The following is a 19212-nucleotide window of genomic DNA, read 5'->3' on the forward strand; positions in this document are numbered from 1 at the left end:
CAGACACCCTTTCACACCTAAGATATTAGAGTAGTGGAGAACATAATGGAAACCTACATGGACATAGGGAGAACATGCAGAGAGGGTAATCCAAGCTAAGGATTGAACCAGAAACAGTGGAGCTGTGAGGCAGCAATACTACCTGTCAAACTACTGTCACCCATAATCTAAACACAGAACACACGGCTGTTTTTCAACCTAATCTCCAGCTTGCACAATTGCAACTTGTGTGTTAAAAACTGACAAGGAATTTCACTTCTTCCTATACAACCAAAAAATATAATGGCAGTATAAGATGTTTTAGGCAATATTAATTCAATACCTTTTTGTAGTCTTCATGAATAATTCACTAAAAAGATATCCATCACTTAAATGTAAATTCTGTAAAATCCATCCTTTCAGAAATGGGGCTATTTTTCAAACAGAAGACCTGTTTCCATGTTTAATTAATGCTCATGGGTACTACATAACCAGAGGAACGCCTAAGAACCAGCATTATAATTTACTGCAATGTTCCACTGTTGAAGGGTTGGACAAATTTACAAAAGAACAGCTTTGGTAAGACTTTCTCACTGTTTTTTTTTTTGTTTTGTTTTATCATAAAAGCTATTGTTAGAGTTGTGAAACTGAATTTGCACTGTATGTGTGTGTGAATGTGTGAGAATGGTGTCCTGTGATGGACTGGCATGCAATACATGCTGTATTTCTGCCTCGCGCTCAGAATCCATTACAACCCCCTACTGGATGAAGCGTTTCAAAGATTGAATGAACTGGTCTGGATTTATTACTCACCCTTAAACCTCCATTATAACCAAGTTTTAATGAACAGATCATTCGGGTCGTTTCTCAATAATAGGTTTAAATTTGTATCAAAACCAATGGGTCAGGTGACAAGATGAATCAGGAAATACTTAAAATTCTGTGCATCAATATACAGACAATGAAATACTGAAGGTGCACCACTACACTCTGGAGTAAAAATGAATACACTCCTAGCTTTTATCAGCATGCAGCACCCTTCCATAAAATGTAAGTAGATAGGGTATAAAAAAAAAATGATGACAAAGAAAAGATATGGCTCCAACCCGAACAGATGTGCAGGAGTCCATAATTAGCATTGGAAGAGTGTATGCGTCTTGTGCCTATGTGACCTTGGAGGCAGATAGTGAGGGGAGAAGCTGAGAAGAAGCGAGATAACGAAGGAAACCAAAGACATGGAGCAGAGGTGAATTTCAGCTCTAGCTTTGTCTGAAGGTCTGCTGTGTAAGAGGAAAACGATGATTAAAAACGAAAGGAACATGTAAAAGCCCAGTTGCAGAAGTGTAAGAGTTTTATTAACATATATACAAAACATGAGAAGCAGAAAAACATACGAGATAAATTAATTAGACTACTCTCGGTTGGCTGAGGACGTGAAGGTGTAAGCGCTCGAGATGTCACTGAACTGGAGATAGTCTTGCAAAACTGTGGGAACAGGCAGCTGCCGAACAAAGGAGGGTTTAGACAAAGCATGGCTGCCTACTGTAGCTCTTACAGCCAGTCTACAAAGATGAGTCAGATCAGGGACAGTCTCTGGAACACAGGGGAAAAGAAAGAGTTACAGCGCACAACGTAATATATGGAGCCTTTCACTGGATAGATACAAAGCTAATGTTGGAGTGTGAAATATGCCTTCTTAATGATCTTTACCAAAATGCTTATGTGGCGTCCAAGTGTTCTCCGTTCTGCGCTGTGAAAGGGTGTGAAGCAATGTGGAAGGCAGAGTCTTCCAATTAACAAACTCAAGCAAGAAATTAAGCACTCTGGATTCAGCTTCGTCTAGCCTGTATATGATTAACAGATTACATGGGCAATAATAAGTGATGGAAGAGATAAAGGCAACATGCAACCCACTCATTTCCCCCCACGAATGCCTTATCTTAGATTAAAAAGAGTAATCAGGATCACTGATAATGAAATATTAATAAACATAGAAGAAATGGTTCGAAATTGCCTCTTTGTTTCTTACATTTTCTTCTGAAGGAGAAGGAGAGGATCTAGTCCTGCTTTGAGCAGCAGTGGAAGCCAAAATGAAGCATGGGCCACTTTATTGAGTGCTGCCTGAACTAGTGCCTCCAGCTGTTCGCCCTTAGGCAAGCCTGAATATTCCAGGATGAGCGACAGATGTTCAGGTACGTGGCCCTGCAACGTCAATATGTATGAAGCCAGACTGACGCGAGCTTCATTAGCCAGAAGAACCTTTGTGATCTCTCGGCTCTGATGGAAATCACTGCCCACACTGAGAAGATAGGGGAGGTGCACAATAAATGCTGTGTAATACTGTAGATTTAGAAAAAAATGTATGATAATAAAAGTGTGATTTAATGCATTCATACTTCCAAGAGTTGTACCAGAGAGCCATGTCGAGTGGGCAGCAATATCCGAACTCCCTGCAGCTCTGAGCATCTGGACTGTAGCCCTCTCTGAGCAGAGGCCGAAGGCTTTCCGCTTGACCACTAAGAACTGCCAGATACATTGGACTGACCTTTCCTTCACCCCGGTCACACTCCCGGTCAGTCACTGGGATCAGTTTCTCAAGAATACTGTAGAAGGTTACATGAAATAATAATGAAATAATAGTACAATCAAAAATCTATAGTTTATTTCAAATTTCCTAAACTGCCTGGTTGTAAAGCCAAGTGAAAATGTAAATCCTTTATTGCTTATAATCACCTCCTAACACCTGACAATCAGAGGCCATTAATAATAGTTAACTGTTGGAACTATCTGCAAAAATTCATACAGATAGTTTTTCCGGCTTCTGGTCTGTTGTCATTAAGAGAGCGGCCTCTAGAGGCGAATCGCTGACACTACGTGCTGGTTGTTTTTATTTTTTTATTTATTAATTATATAATATTTATTAAATAATAGTTACATTTATTTAACACATTTTCAGAATTCAGTCCTTTTTTTTTTTTTATAAAGTTCAGTATTATTTTAAATGGAGTGTTATGTTTGTTTTTTATGCAGTATCCATTTAAAAAATTATCGGCTGTGCTGCCCACTATTTCATGGTGTCCTGCTTCAGTTTACAGTATTTTGTATACATGTTTATGCAGCACACATACTTTAGATTTACTGCATCTAAAAATAAAAATTCAGTTCATTATTTAAGTGTATAAAGTTGTTCACTGTCCGAAAAATAAGGTAAAAAAATAATTTTAAAAAAGCAAATCAAATGCTACTATTTTTTCAGACCACAGTAAAGGCTAAATAAATGTTCAGTGACTTAATCAAGACCTTACACTTTCAAATCTACAGCAGCTATGTGACGATTAAATATTTTTGAAAGAATTTCCTGAGATAGCATAAGTATTGTGATATCTTTGATGAATGTAAATGTTTTTAAGAACAATCTCTAGAATCAGATTGCATTTTTACTGCCTGAAATACTACACATTTTTTTTTTTTTTATGATTTTGAACACAATATGTACAGTAATCCCCTGCCAAATTGTTTTTGTGTAATTTTATGTTGAAATAATGAAATTTGTTAATAAAAATATAATAAAAATTATATAATATAATTATAATAATGAGTAATAAAATGTTAATGTTAATACAGTACAGTACTGTATAGATACAATAGCATTTTTTGGGTGGCGTGCGTTTATCACGGTTTTGGAACATAACCACCCTGATAAACGATGGATTACTGTATATATTATGTTACACAGTGTATATCATATGTATCTGTATATGTATCATATTTGGCGAGAAACTATTTTTGCTACTAGAACCCTGGTTCAGATATTCTACCATGGGTCTGTACAGCAATTTAAAAAATTCTATGACTGTGTATTCCATAAGGATTTATTGATTATGCATGCAAGTATAAACATTAAATGCTGCATAGATAGTGTATTTCAACATTAAACACGCAGAGGTTTCAGCTCACCTGATGCGACTAAACTCAGCTGCCGCATGGATGGGAAGCTGCCACTGGTCTTCATTGCAGTAGAGGTTTGGGTCTGCCTTATGGGCCAGAAGCAGCTCCACACATAATAAATGGCCTTCCTGAGCTGCAATGAGCAGTGGGGTGGCCATGTCCTTCGCCTGGCAATTCACATTCACACCTACAGCGTTTCCAGATAAAAGACAGTCATGCTTGCACATGCTGGAACATTTGTAATTATAATCCTGGAGCACTCTCTTTTTATTCCCACTTGCTCTGCATTTCCCTGCTGATCAATACAGGAGCTCGATAGGAGAATAAACACTAGTGTCATGCAGCGCGATATGGTAATGCTGTAATAAAAAAGTAACGATAAACATCGCCCAGTAAATAGTGCAATAATCATAAGCAGCTGAGGGAGTCATTGAATAACAATCTCACCAGCAACTGCAAGGATCTCCAGACACTGGTGATGTCCATACTGTGCTGCAACAAACAAGGGTGTGATCCCGTAATCATCCACCACCTCGAGAGAACACACGCTTACCAGAAATTTTACGATTTCTGTGTTTCCCTGAAAAAAAAAAGCATGACTTTGACTTGCCATCTGACATGTAGGCCTCAGGCTTGACTCCTAAAATATTGAATAGAAAAGATTATCATAGCTTTAGTCTAAAGGTGGCACTATGCATCATTTTAAATTACAATCTAAAACACCTGAGGGTTTAAATGCTAATGCAAGAGGAGGATCTTCCTATACTGATGCATCATTATAGACCAGTCACCTAATATTCATATTTATGGCCTTTGGCAGACACCAAATATCTGGAGAGACTTACAAATATCTCATTGAGCATTAAGGGTGTTGCCAAAGGGTCCAGCAGTGGCAGCTTGGGGATGCTGCAATTTGAACTTACGACCTTCTCATCAGAAGGCCAACGCCTTAACCACTGAGCTACCACTTGACACACTGTCTTGTCCCGATTGGTTCGATTTTAATGATTTACAGACTCCTGTTCTTAAAGTCTCAGATTGTGCTACAAATTTTACAGCCTTCTGATAATAAGAACAAATTATCTGCTTCAGTCATGTCCATTTTTGACTGTCAATAACAGCAGCTCTGGTGATTATTTTGCTAGAAAGGTTTATATAATTGCTCTTAACCAGACACTTGAATTGCAAGGTTTAATAAGCATGTAGAATTGTTGACATGGTGAGATTTTCTTTGTAACAGAAGCTGTAATTTTTTTTTTTAACAAGAAAACCTTTCTCTGTAATGTGACGTCGCTTTTTTCGTCTTATTATCGTAGAGAGGAAAAAATGACAGCTGGAATGAGAAAAGCTTTTTTCAGCAACTTTTACTGTAAGTGATAACAGGAACTTCCTTCTAGTCAGTGTTTGGGGTCGTTCTTATGTTGGAAAACTGCAATTCGGCCCAGTTTATGAAAGGTGGGAATCATGTTCTGCTCCAGAATGTCACAGTACATGTTGGAATCCATGTTTCCCCTCAATGAACTGCAGCTCCCCAGTACCAGCAGCACTCATGCAGCCCCAGACCATAATGCTACCAGCACCATGCTTGACTGTAAGCAAGACAGAATTTTCTTGGTACTCTTTACCAGGGCATCACCAAACATGCTGGACACCATCTAAGCCAAACAAGTTTATCTTAGTCTCATCAGAACACAGGACATGGTTCCAATAATTGATGCTCTTGTACAGGTTGTCTTCAGCAAACTGTTTGCATGCTTTCTTGTGATCCAGCTTCAAAAGAGGCTTCCTTCTGGAAAGACGTTCCACTAGATTTCAGCATGTGCATGTGGAGATTTGTGCAAATTCGGGCATTAATAAAGTCAGGTACTAATGTAGGGTGAGGAGGCGTTAGCATTCCAATTTATCCCAATAGTGTTCAGTAGGGTTAAGGTAAGAACTCTAACCCATGAATCTTCATCGAGCTGGATTTGTGCACGTTAGAACACATTTCTGTCTCCCAGTTCAATTATGTGGCTCCAACTTGGGTGGTAACACTTTGGGGAAGTGTTTTAATACTTTTGTTCATATAGTTTATATTTGCATGAAATCTGTTGACATGTCAGTCATGGATGTGTCTGTCCTATTCGGCACACTAGTGGAGAAAGTTCCAGAGCACAGGGATCCCGGCCCTGGTCATGGAACATATGATCCAGATGGATGAAAGGTATACAGTACAAGTACAACGCTGAAAGGTACCTTATAAACAGCCTGATGAAGACAGGACCAGCCTGAGATGGAGTGTGTTTCATTAACCTCTGCTCCTTCACTAACCAACAGCTCCACCACTTCTTTATGGTCGTTATCCACAGCTTTCAACAAAACAGAAAAGAAATACAACAGGACCCTTAGACTCCATAAACATTAATCAAGAATGTATTGTATTTGCATGGAATTTGTTTGTCTTACCCACAAAGAGAGGGCTGGAGAGGTCATTGGACATCTTATTGAGATCTGCCCCAGCCCTTATAAGGCGCCGTGCTGCTCGGAGGTGGCCGTTCTTCGCCGCAAAAAACAGAGGTGTTTCAGAGTTGTGAGTCAGTGAGTTCACATAGTCTTCACAGCCATCTGCAGAGATCAACAAAGGTTATGGAGAAGGAGAGAAAGTAGAAAAGATATGATTGGTTCACACATTATAAATGTAGCATTAAACATATTTATATCAGTAGGATATACTTGGATGCTTATATTCAATAGGACAGTGGGTCATGTGATATTTCAGGGAGAATATGGAACTTAAATGAACATGTGCACAATCGTGTGCAATTTAGAGATATATAGCAGTTTATACTCAGAAATTTGCCAACATTAAAATTTATTCATGCACTTCTTTTTTAAGCACAACATTGTATATTGGAAATTTTTCCCTCCCAAACTGTTATAGATTGCTTGTCAGGTGAAAAGATTTGTGTGCTTTGTTTAACAGGGTAATTAACAAATAATTACAATTACATTTATAACAAACTGGAAATAATTTTTTTGTTTATTTTATGCCTTTCATTGGTGGCTGAATTTATATTGACTTTAAACATAAAAAAAAATCTGTGCAAGTTTCCATTTATACAGTATTTGGACAAAAGTATTGGGACATCTGATTTTTCCATTCAAATGTGGTTCTTCCCCCAAACCCCCAACGTTGGTGTCACCAAATTGTATAGGAGGTTTCTGATGCAGTAACATTGAAATTACTCTTCGCATGAACTTGGAGACTTAAACCTGATCCAGCACAAAATGAGCTCCATGAAGATATATTTTACATGGATTGGGGTGGAAGATCCTGAGTACCCTATTGAACATCTTTGGGGTGAATTGGAACACTGACTGCACCCCAGGCCTCCTCACCCTCACCCTATACCCTCCTCACCTGACTAGACTAACACCCTTCTAGCTGAATGAACACAAACACACTCTAAAATGCAGTGTAACATCTTCCCAGAAGAGTGGAGGATATTATACCAGCATATTGAGATTTTACATGAAATCTGATGTTCAAAGAGCACGTTAGAACCAAATATTCCATGTGTGTATTTAATAAAATACTATAAAGCTGTAAAAAATGTAAACTGTATACTATATATTTATATACTATAGTATGTCTATTTTTTTATATATTTGCATTCCTTTTTCTTTGCTGCGGTAACAGAGAAATTTCCCCACTGTGGGACAAATAATCTTATCTTAAATGCTTGTATTAAAAACAGAGTAATAATTAGCAAAATAAATGCATTAAATGTAATATTTTCTTAGAATTATTATTTATTTTTATTGAAAACTACGTAACAAACCACTACAGACTATATTTTGCATTATCTGACTGGAATATTGAAATTCTTTAAACCACAGACTGACGGATGCTTCGGAAAGGTCTTTAAAAATGTCACTGTTATGTGTCTTCACTGATCCGCTACGAAGAAAAACAGAGCAATTTCACAGACGGATGAAATGAGCTCACTTTACACTCGTATATGCCACAATAACAGTGCTTAATAAAATTCAGCAGGCAATGATGTGACCACGCCAGCATGCATGCGTTACGCAAATATCACTCGTATGATAATTAACTTTGCTAAGCACAATTAATTCACAGGGCACAAATTTAGAATTTAATAATGCGTGCCCACGTTCATTTTTTCTTTTTTTGTTTTCTGCAGACACTACATCGCCTGAAATGGTAATGCTAAATATTGCTCTATAGAGTTTCTTGCAAGACAACATTTACCCTGAAGTGTAAACACTACATATCCTTTTTATAAGGTGACACTGTGATAAGGTTTTTTATTAATATATTATATTAATTAATATAATATTATTTAATACAAGTATTAAATTTTCTTTAATTTTATATAACAAACAGTTTCCAGTGTTCTGAATTGTTTTTCAGATTTTTAAATCACACTCACAACAACACACAACACACTAAACAACACTTGATATCACCCAAATGAGGAGGGGTTCCTCTTTGGAGTCTGGTTCCTCTCTAGGTTTCTTCCTCATAATATCTAAGGGAGCTTTTGCTTGGCACAGTCGTCCCAGGCTTCTCATCAGGGATAAACGCACATCGTTCCCTTTCATTCTCAAGTTCTGTAAAGCTGCTTTGAGACGATGTCCATTGTGAAAAGCACTATAGTAATAAACCTGAAACGCATCTGCAGCAAACTGCATAAGGGAAAACATATCCGTTTGGATTTATTAGCTGTTTTTTTTTGTTTGGGGGTTTTTTCACATTTCTTCTCCTCGTTCAGTCAACTAATTTGGGTTGCAGATACATTCACAAGGCCATTTTCAAGACGGACTTTCCAAGAAAAGCAGGACATTGTGAGGAAAATTCCAAAACAGTTTAATACAGTTACGCTTTTATATGAAGCATTTCTACCTTTGCATGTTCTTTTGCTTAGAATCTGCACAAAAACACAATTTACCTTCAATTTATATCCCCAGAAATTCCCTCGAGTTTTCGTGGTCAGAAAGCTCAAAAAATCTGAACTACATTTTAGCTATTTTATGAGGTCAATATTGCTGCTTCTGCTCGGGATGATGTATGAGTGCAGTGAACAGAGACGTGTTGAATTGTGTTCATTGGGTTTCTTGCTTTAGTAATGGCACTGACTCTCACTCTATGAGATTCCTGTCTGTGATGCAATGCTCTGTTATACTGCGTTTCTGTATCACACTGACGTTTTCTACAGCCATGGTGTCCTAGTGAAGATATTAAGAGGTTAATCGATTCAGGTAGAACACCGCTGAAGGCTTAGGTGTGAAACGCATGGCCCGCCACTGATACAGCGTATATAAAGAAACATGCGAACGGTTTTGACGGTGAACTTATTTGGACAAACTAAAAATGTGTGCTCTTTAGCAAAGCTCTTCTAAGCAACACTTCGCATATCATATCACACATCACTGCTGCAGCCTTTGATACGGTGAGAATGAACCAACAAGACACTCTCCTGTATGAGTCTGAAATAAACATGGCCGAGTTTCTGAGAAATCGCAAGGTGCGTTGTCCTGAAGACACTCGCAGTGGGGTGAAACTGTTCCCGTCCTGACACTGGAGACTCCTTTTTAGAAATGTTAAATAAACATCTCCTCACTGAATCACTAACAATATTCTGATGATTTGTGAAAGTTTTTTCATTAATCAACTTTCAAGCTCTATGCATGAGCAAAACTTCTAATTCGTTTTACAGGACATATCTCAACTCAGAACGCCTCCAGAAAATGTACCCGAATGCATCTCAGCTGGGGTTGAAATGTGAATCCGAAATAGGAACATTGAAGCATTTATTTTGGGACTGTAAGGAAATAAACCTTTTCGGTATGAGGTGAATGATATGGTTAAAAAAAAATGCAGGCTAGAAAATTCACTTTGACTCCAACTATATATTAGTTCAACTGTAAAACATCACTACATCTTGCTTCTGATTGACAGTCTTCATTAAAATTCATTACTTAATAAATGTACTGTAATTTCCGGACTATAAAGCGCACCCACTGAATTTTACAAATATTTATATTTTTAACGTAAATAAGCCGCACCTGTCTATAAGCCATCTACACAATTCTACACTAATGAACTTTACACAGACTTTAACGAAAGACACGTTACACACGGTGTAACGGGTGAAATATGTTGAGTTTCCTTTAAGAGCATATTGGTATTTTGGGAATAGCCTGCCACTGCATTTTTTACCGGTATTACTGCGTGTGTTCAAGACCGAGGAATATGTCCTTATCATTTTCTGATGCTCATTTCAAAGTTTCTTTGACTAACCCGTAACGCTGCTGCCAAGAAAAATAAAAAAAGCACGAGTTTTGGAAACCTGTCTGTGCTTATATGATTTCTGTTGTAACTGGAGTTAGCGAGCTCTCCCTTCACCCAGACTCAACGCGTTACAACGGCTTGTATCTAAACAGTAGCCTACCAAGAAAGTCATTGTTCACTGTCTTCCTCCTTCCTTTCACAACTATTTCTCTCAAAAGTTTATCATTTGGCATCGTCGTGTGTTTAAAAATCACCCGATGGAAGTTTTTTCTCCCGAATCCATGCAGCTCAGAACACAGTTGAGGTGCGTTTTTTTAGTTTCTGTTCGGAAATTGTATTGCTGTAATGTTATGTCGCTCAGTTTTTTGGCTTAAAGTTTGTAAAACCGTGAAAAACCCAAGAAAAATTTATACATTTTGCTGATTGACAGTCTTCATTAAAATTCATTACTTAATAAATGTAGTACTTTTTCTTTTTGTTTTGTTTTTTCTCTCGTGTTTTGACTTGACCTTTAACTTTCCATGGTCCACTCTCTCATATCAATATTTATCAATATAATTTGTTTAAATGCATGCTGTGTGTGTCAACTGATCAGCTCTGTTATTGTTTTAGTTCAGTGTAAATAAGAAATCAATAAAACGATTCTTCAAAAATACTAATATTCGGTTTAGTTTTATTTGTACAGCACTTTTGACAATGGACGTTGCTTTACACAGATGAAGCGGTTATAAAATGTGCATTCACACAATAGTGTCTGTAAGTTTATTTCCTAATGAGTGAGCCAGTAGTAAGACAGTGGAGGAAAAAACTCCCTGAGATGTTATGAAGAGGAAACCTTGAGAGGAACCAGAGCCCAAAGGGAACCCGCATCATGTTTCTGACTTCCGGAATTTAAATGATGTTTCGTATCTATTTTTATTTCGCTATTACTATTTTTATAGTTTACATTTTTATTCTGAACTCTTCTATGTCCCGAGCCAGTGGTTAAAAACGTGTGGTCCTGGTTGTGTATGTGATGAATAAAGACAGGATATGATTGGAAAAGTAGTGTGAGAAGTGTTGTGTGGAACTGACCGGAAGCAGTGAGCAGGAGACGTACACACTGCACATGTCCTCCAGCAGCAGCTTCATGGAGAGCGTTCCAGCCGCGGTTATCCTTCACATCCACACAGTGACCTTTCCTCAGGAGCCTCTGCAACAACCTGCACTCTCCTGTTCTCACTGCAAGAGCCACCGCTGAGCACGTGTCCTGATAGCACTCAGTGAACATCATCGCTCTCCTCTACTCTCCTAGTGTCTCCTCTCCTGTCCTGTCCTATTGTCTCCTCTTCTGTCCTATTGCCTTCTCTCCACTAGTTTTATTGTCTCCTCTCCCGTCCTCACCACACTCCTCTCGTGTCCTCACCACACTCCTCTCGTGTCCTCACCACACTCCTCTCGTGTCCTATTGTCTCCTCTCCTGTCCTCACCACACTCCTCTCCTGTCCTATTGTCTCCTCTCCTGTCCACACCCCTCTCCTGTTCTATTGTCTCCTCTCGTGTCCTCACCACACTCCTTTCCTGTCCTCACCACACTCCTCTCCTCTACTATTCACTCCTGTCCTGTCCTCATCACACTTCTCTCCTGTCCTCACCACACTTCTCTCCTGTCCTACTGTGTCCACTCCTCAAACACAGTGGACACTCTGTTCTCAGTGCAGCGCCAACTGATACAACTGAACATCAGCAGGACCGCAAAAGTGCTAACTTCCTTAGCAAACTCCTACAGTCCTAGACCACCATACACTACATGCTAATGTGGAGCAAACGCGATACTGAGAGAGTGCGAGAGAGCGCGCGTGCGAGAAAGCGCGCGAGAAAGAGAGGAGAAAGAGAGAGAGAGAGAGAGAGAGAGAGAGAGAGAGGAAGAGAGAGAGAGAGAGAGAGAGATTAACTGTGTTACTCTGTACAGCTGCTGGTTCTGGAGAAATCGCTCACCTGCTGCTGACCAGTTTAATAACAATGAGCGAACCAATAAGCTACAGGAAACTGTTACCGATTTTTTATTTTTTTTTAAAGCACTCTTTTTCAAAATAAAAGTCTTGAGTCTCCATTAGGCGTGTCGTAGAACAACAACAACACTACTACTGATAATAATAATAATTATTATTATAATTATAATCATTGAAAAAAGTCACATATACCTACATATAATATGTAGCTTATGGAATTTGTTGCCTTGTTTATTTATTTATATCAGCATTTGTTGTAAAATATATTAATATGCTTAATATTTAAGTTGAATGTTGTTAAAAGATTGCTGCCATTCCAGCATTCACAAATTCATCATATTTTTCCTGACAGCATGTTGAGCATATTGAATGTGATTCATCTTCTTTTTTTTTTTTTTTTTTTTTGCACTGCAGCTTTAATTTTAATGTAATGTTTGGTACAATGCAACATTTATTTTTGGCTTATGACCCTCAATCAACTTTGATATTAGGCCCTACATAAGAAAAACTTCGTGCACCTCTGATTTATATGGGCTATAGTTGGTAATACTGTATTCTGACTCCATCTGACACTAAAATATCAATAATTAGAGTCAGATTAGGATCTGAAAGTGAGCGTGTAGATGAAATGAGCTGTACTTTGAACATATAAATAAGTAAATACAACCTGTTGGCACGTGTCATTCTGTTAACTGTGGTTAGTGTTATACTCACTCTACTGTGAAATGTGCAGGTACATATATAAATGTCCATTATACTACGCATGTTTACAGGATTCACTGTGGAATCTTCAACATCCAAGGAGACTGTAAGCGTAGTGCTGTTTAAGGTACTTATCTGTGCATGAGTAAAGAAATATAAGCAGTTTGTGCTTCACTGACCAGCCTTGACAAACAGTGGACAGATATTTAATGGTAAAATTAACTTTACCCTGTGAGTGTAAAATTATAAATGAGAGGTTTAGGTAAAGGAAAGCCTCTTTGTGAGGAAATGACTTCAGGCTGGATCTGTTGTCATACAGTACATGTAGAGCCAAGAGTTTGGTCATCTATAATTTAGGGCTGCCTTGTTCTGTAATAGACTCAGGTCAAACACTTTACTGACATCTGACTCCACCCTTGAGAACGGTTTGGACCATTACATCGTCATAGAACAAGTATTGATGCAGCAAAAAAAAAGAATATTTTTTATAAAAAAAAAAAAAAAGAAGCAGCAATGTCATTTGTTGTGTCTTTTTTATTATCTATTCAGCAATAAATATGCTATTTTTGAACAGTTTTAATGTTAAATGTCTGTTAATGTCAGAAAATTGGTGTTTCAGATGTTTTTTGTTGTGTCACTCATAATACAATGCAAAAACAGTGAAAACAATGAAATACAGTACAGTGCAATATGATACAACAGATATGATATAATATTACATAATATGACAGTGAACGACTTTACAGTGCAGTGCAAAAGAGTACAAAAAAGTATAACGCTATATAATGCTATGCAATGCAGTACATGACAGAGCAACATTATGTAATACAATGCAGGGCAATTCTATACAATGCAGTACAATACAGTGCAATACAATACAGTGCAAGACAATAGGGTACAAAACAGTACAATGCAGTGCAATACTATACAACACAATTTACTACAATGCAGCAGTGGTGGCAAAAGTTCACGCATCCTTCACTTAAGCGGAAGTACAGATACTCATGTTTTAAAATACTCTGGTAAAAGTTAAAGTAACGACTACACTTTTTTACTTAAGTTAAAGTAAAGACATTTGGGTTTTGACATGTACTTAAGTAAAAAGTAGCCATTACTACTACCTGTTTTAGTGTCACGCAAATGTACCTTAAATTAATACTTTTGGAATTTTTAATACACTAAGCAACATGGGCATGGACAAATATTGATGCTTTATGCAAATTTATGTTTATTAATTCATTCATTCATTCATTTTCTCCCGCTTATCCGTAATTCGGGTCGTGGGGGCAGCAGTCTAAGCAGGCCCCCGCCTTCGACTGCTGCCCAATCCTCACAGCACCGTCCCTTACGGTCCCTCCTGCAGGTGGTGAGCCCACGGGAAGGATGTTTATTAATAGTAAAACCAAACTCAACATAGATCACAAAACAAAATAGTCACGTCAATGTTTAAAAGTAATTGTTTTAAATTACGTTAATCATCAGGACACCAAACGGGAACTTTGCTATGTTTCCACACAGATGGTTAATGAGGTGAAACTGTACCTATTCTAACTTTCATATGGATTACATAATCAGAGAATAATTTTATTAAATTAAATTTTTTGTTTGTTTGTTTGTTTGTTTGTTTGTTTAAAATGTGGGCATTTTACACTTTCTATTTATATATTTATCATGTCTGTGAGGGAAATATTTACTGAGTTTCAGATTGTTTTATTTATGTGTCTATGAAGAGAGATGGCAGAGCACAAACCCTGTCTGGTTTGGGGGTTTTTTGTTACAAAAGAACAGCGTTTTGTTGTTATTATGAGTGTTTACAGTATGATCTGTACGTTAAAAAAAGACAGAGTAGTTTAAGTTAGTTTCGGCATTATGAGTAAAAAATGCCTGAAAACGAGCCGGCAAGTTTGTTGACCCTAGGGGGTTAATTGTGTGCATTTTGGTGCTGATTTGAAACTTGGCACATTTTTTGGTAGAGATTTTTTAAATATATTTGAATAAAGAAATGACATTGTGAATAAATGTGTCTTGCCCTAAAGGTTTTAAACTATTATATTTATAATTTTTTTTTTATCAAAAACGATCAAACAGAAATGTGTGCTGCATTAATCGCTCGTAAATTACAATTATTGCCATTAAAATTACTTATCAATTCGACAGCCCTAATTAATATATTAATAGAAAATGAATTTTAAATGTTCTTATCTAATGAATGTATCCAGGCTGAACATCCACCATATAGAACAAAAGCAGAGAAAAGATGATGATGATCAGGCGATCAGGAATGTCTCTGTTCTCATTCATGTTTACATCACTGACTCCCTCTGTCTCATCCACGTTAACATGTTGTCCACATACTCCTTGTTGCCTTCTGTTTGTTTATTGTGAGCTTCATAAACTAGTCTACGTTTGTGGTGTGTGAGAGCCAGGAAATGATGCACCAGTTATAGTTAAAAAAAAAATTGGAAATTGGTTGATGGGGTGATAAAAGAAAAAAATATTGATCATGTCGCCAAATAGATTAAAACTAAAGTAACGATCCTGTTTAAAAAAATGTAAAAAGTAGAAAGTACAGATATTTATGTAAAAAAATTAGTAAAAGTAAAACGTTGTCCAAAAAATAAATAGTATAGTAAAGTACTGATACCAGAAACATCTACTTAAGTACAGTAACAAAGTATTTGTACTTCATTACTTCCCACCTCTGCAATACAGTGTGATACTATACAGTACAATGCAATATGTATAATGCAATACAGTCAACCCCCAATAATTTGCGGTTCAAAACGTGTTTTCATTTGGAATCTAACTAATAGCAAGTTGCGGATTATCTTAAAATTTGCGGGAATTCGCAGTGGGCCCGAATGTTCAGAAACGTTAGGAATAACATTTTAAACTAGGTTTTCACTAACAAATTTCATAAAAATTTTTAAAACACATTATTGGATTAAAATGACATAATGTCTAAATGAATTCACTAAGGTACCTTTGAGGCTGTGGGGATGCCACTGTACAATGCAACACAATAAAATAAAATACTATATAGTACAATACAATAGGCTCTAAAAGAATGCTGTAAAATGCAATACAATACAGTACAATACAATAGGATGCAATACAATGCAATGTAATACAATATAATACTTTACAGTGTAATACAATATAAGGTGATACACTACTTCTTCTTCTTCTTCTTCTTCTTTCGGCTGCTCCCATTAGGGGTCGCCACAGCGGATCATCCGTCTCCATACCACCCTGTCCTCTATATCTGCCTCTTTTACACCAACTACCTGCATGTCTTCCCTCACCACATCCATGAACCTCCTCCTTGGCCTTCCTCTTTTCCTCCTACCTGGTGGCTCCATCTTCAGCATTTTTCTACCAATATAATTCATGTCCCTTCTCTGCACATGTCCAAACCATCTCAATCTCGCCTCCCTCACCTTGTCACCAAAACATCCTACATGTGCTGTCCCTCTAATAAACTCATTTCTAATCTTGTCCATCCTCGTCACTCCCAACGAAAACCTCAACATCTTCAGCTCTGCTACCTCCAGCTCCACCTCCTGTCTTTTACTCAATGCCACTGTCTCTAATCCATACAACATCGCAGGTCTCACCACAGTCCTATAAACTTTCCCTTTCATTCTTGCAGATACTCTTCTATCACAAATCACTCCTGTCACTCTTCTCCACCCACTCCACCCTGCCTGCACTCTTTTCTTTACTTCCCTAACACACTCTCCATTACTTTGCACTGTTGACCCCAGGTACCTGAACTCCTCCACCTTCTCCACCTCTTCTCCCTGCAACCGCATCACTCCACTGCCCTCCCTCTCATTCACACACATGTACTCTGTCTTACTCCTACTGACTTTCATTCCCCTTCTCTCCAGCGCATATCTCCACCTCTCCAGGCTCTTCTCAACCTGCTCTCTACTCTCACCACAAATCACAATATCATCTGCAAACATCATAGTCCAGGGAGACTCCTGTCTGACCTCGTCCGTCAACCTGTCCATCACCACTGCAAACAGGAAAGGGCTCAGGGCCGATCCTTGATGCAGTCCAACCTTCACCCTGAACCAGTCTGTCGTACCTACTGCACACTTTACTGCCGTCACACTGTCCTCATACATGTCCTGCACCACCCTCACATACTTCTCTGACACACCAGACTTCCTCATACAATACCACAACTCCTCTCTCGGCACCCTGTCGTACGCTTTCTCTAAATCCACAAATACACAATGCAGCTCCTTCTGTCCTTCTCTATACTTCTCCATCAACATCCTTAAAGCAAATAAGGCATCTGTGGTGCTCTTCCTCGGCATGAAACCATACTGTTGCTCACAGATGGTCACCTCTTCTCTCAGCCTGGCTTCCACTACTCTTTCCCATAACTTCATGGTGTGACTGATCAACTTAATTCCCCTGTAGTTACTGCAGGTCTGCACATCTCCCTTATGCTTAAAGATCGGTACCAGCACACTCCTTCTCCATTCCTCAGGCATCCTCTCCCCTTCCAGAATCCTGTTAAACAATCTGGTTAAAAACTCCACTGCCATCTCTCCTAAACATCTCCACGCTTCTACCGGTATGTCATCTGGTCCAACCGACTTTCCATTCTTCATCCTCTTAATCGCTGCTCTCACTTCCTCCTTACTAATCCTATCTACATCCTGCTTCACTAACTCCACATCCTCCACTCCAACCTTCTCTCTCTCTGATTTTCCTCATTCATCAGCTGCTCAAAATACTCCCTCCATCTTCTCAACACACTCTCCTCACTAGTCAACACATTTCCCTCTCCATCCTTTATTGCTCTAACTTGCAGTACATCCTTCCCAGCTCGGTCCCTCTGCTTGGCCAATCGGTATAAATCCTTTTCTCCTTCCTTAGTGTCCAACCTCTTATACAGTTCCTCATATGCCTTTTCCTTGGCTTTCGCCACATCCCTTTTAACCTGCTGCCGCATCTCCTTGTACTCCTGCCTACTTTTCTCATCACTCTGTCGATCCCACTTCTGTTTTGCCAACCTCTTCCCCCTAATGCTCTCCTGCACTTCCTCATTCCACCACCACGTCTCCTTGTCTTGCTTTCTATTTCCAGATGTCACACCAAGTACTTTTCTAGCTGCCTCCCTCATCACTCCTGCAGTAGTTGCCCAATCATCCGGCACCTCTTCACCACCACCGAGCCCCTGTCTGACCTCTTCCCTGAACCTCACACTACACTCTTCCTCCTTCAGTTTCCACCATCTTATTCTTCATTCAAACCTTACTTTCCTCCTCTTCTTCTTCGCCTCCAAAACCATCCTACAGACCACCATCCGATGCTGTCTAGCTACACTGTCCCCCGCCAACACCTTACAGTCTCCAATCTCCTTCAGGTTGCATCTCCTACACAGAAGATAATCCACCTGTGTGCACCTTCCTCCACTCTTATACGTCACCCTATGATCCTCCTTCTTCTTAAAATACGTGTTCACCACTGCCATTTCCATCCTTTTAGCAAAATCTACCACCATCTGCCCTTCCACATTCCTCTCCTTAAAACCATACCTACCCATCACCTCCTCATCACCTCTGTTCCCTTCACCTACATGCCCATTAAAGTCTGCCCCAATCACCAATCGTTCTTTCCTAGGTACACCATCTACCACTTCATCTAATTCACTCCAGAATCTTTCTTTCTCCTCCATCTCACAGCCAACTTGTGGAGCATAGGCACTGATGACATTTATCATCATCCCTTCAACTTCCACCTTCACGATCATCACCCTATCAGAAACTCTCTTCACCTCCACTACACTCTTACTGTACGCTTCCTTCAGAATCACCCCTACACCATTTCTCTTCCCATCCACACCATGATAAAACAGTTTAAACCCACCTCCAATGTTCCTGGCCTTACTCCCTTTCCACTTGGTCTCCTGAACACACAACACATCTACCTTTCTCCTCTCCATCATATCAGCTATCTCTCTCCCTTTACCCGTCATAGTACCAACATTTAAAGTACCAACCCGAACCTCTACTCTCCTACACTGCTCCTTTTCCTGCCGTCTCTGTAGACGCCTTCCTCCTCTCCTTCTCCTCCTTCGGCCAACAGTAGCCCAATTTCCACCGGTACCCTGTCGGCTAACGATACCTGTGGCGGTCGTTGTTAACCCGGGCCTCGACCGATCCGGTATGAAATTCTCATTTGTGATCCGCATATTTGATTTGGCACATGTTTTACGCTGGATGCCCTTCCTAACGCAACCCTCCCCATTTACCCGGGCTTGGGACCGGC

General features: G+C 39.0%; 1 protein-coding gene and 1 long non-coding RNA gene across 2 annotated transcripts; one reads left to right on the top strand and one right to left on the bottom strand.

Annotated features, from left to right (window-relative positions):
- Positions 1 to 1312: 1312 nt before the first annotated feature.
- asb3 (ankyrin repeat and SOCS box containing 3) lies at positions 1313 to 18962 on the bottom strand. The gene is made up of 10 exons (XM_083556587.1): positions 18950 to 18962; positions 11300 to 11555; positions 6373 to 6531; positions 6163 to 6275; positions 4375 to 4507; positions 3937 to 4114; positions 2376 to 2582; positions 2009 to 2278; positions 1690 to 1823; positions 1313 to 1572 (listed from the first exon to the last, which is right to left on the bottom strand). Exons 2-10 carry the CDS (start codon positions 11496 to 11498, stop codon positions 1391 to 1393), a joined length of 1575 nt encoding a protein of 524 aa, XP_083412713.1. The 5' UTR covers positions 11499 to 11555; positions 18950 to 18962; the 3' UTR covers positions 1313 to 1390.
- Positions 11502 to 12194, top strand: LOC310734549. The gene is made up of 2 exons (XR_014536071.1): positions 11502 to 12063; positions 12102 to 12194. It is a non-coding gene; the product is annotated as an uncharacterized lncRNA (long non-coding RNA).
- Positions 18963 to 19212: the final 250 nt, after the last annotated feature.

This window comes from Silurus aristotelis (genome assembly GCF_946808225.1).
Source record: "Silurus aristotelis genome assembly, chromosome: 12".
NCBI lineage: Eukaryota > Metazoa > Chordata > Actinopteri > Siluriformes > Siluridae > Silurus > Silurus aristotelis.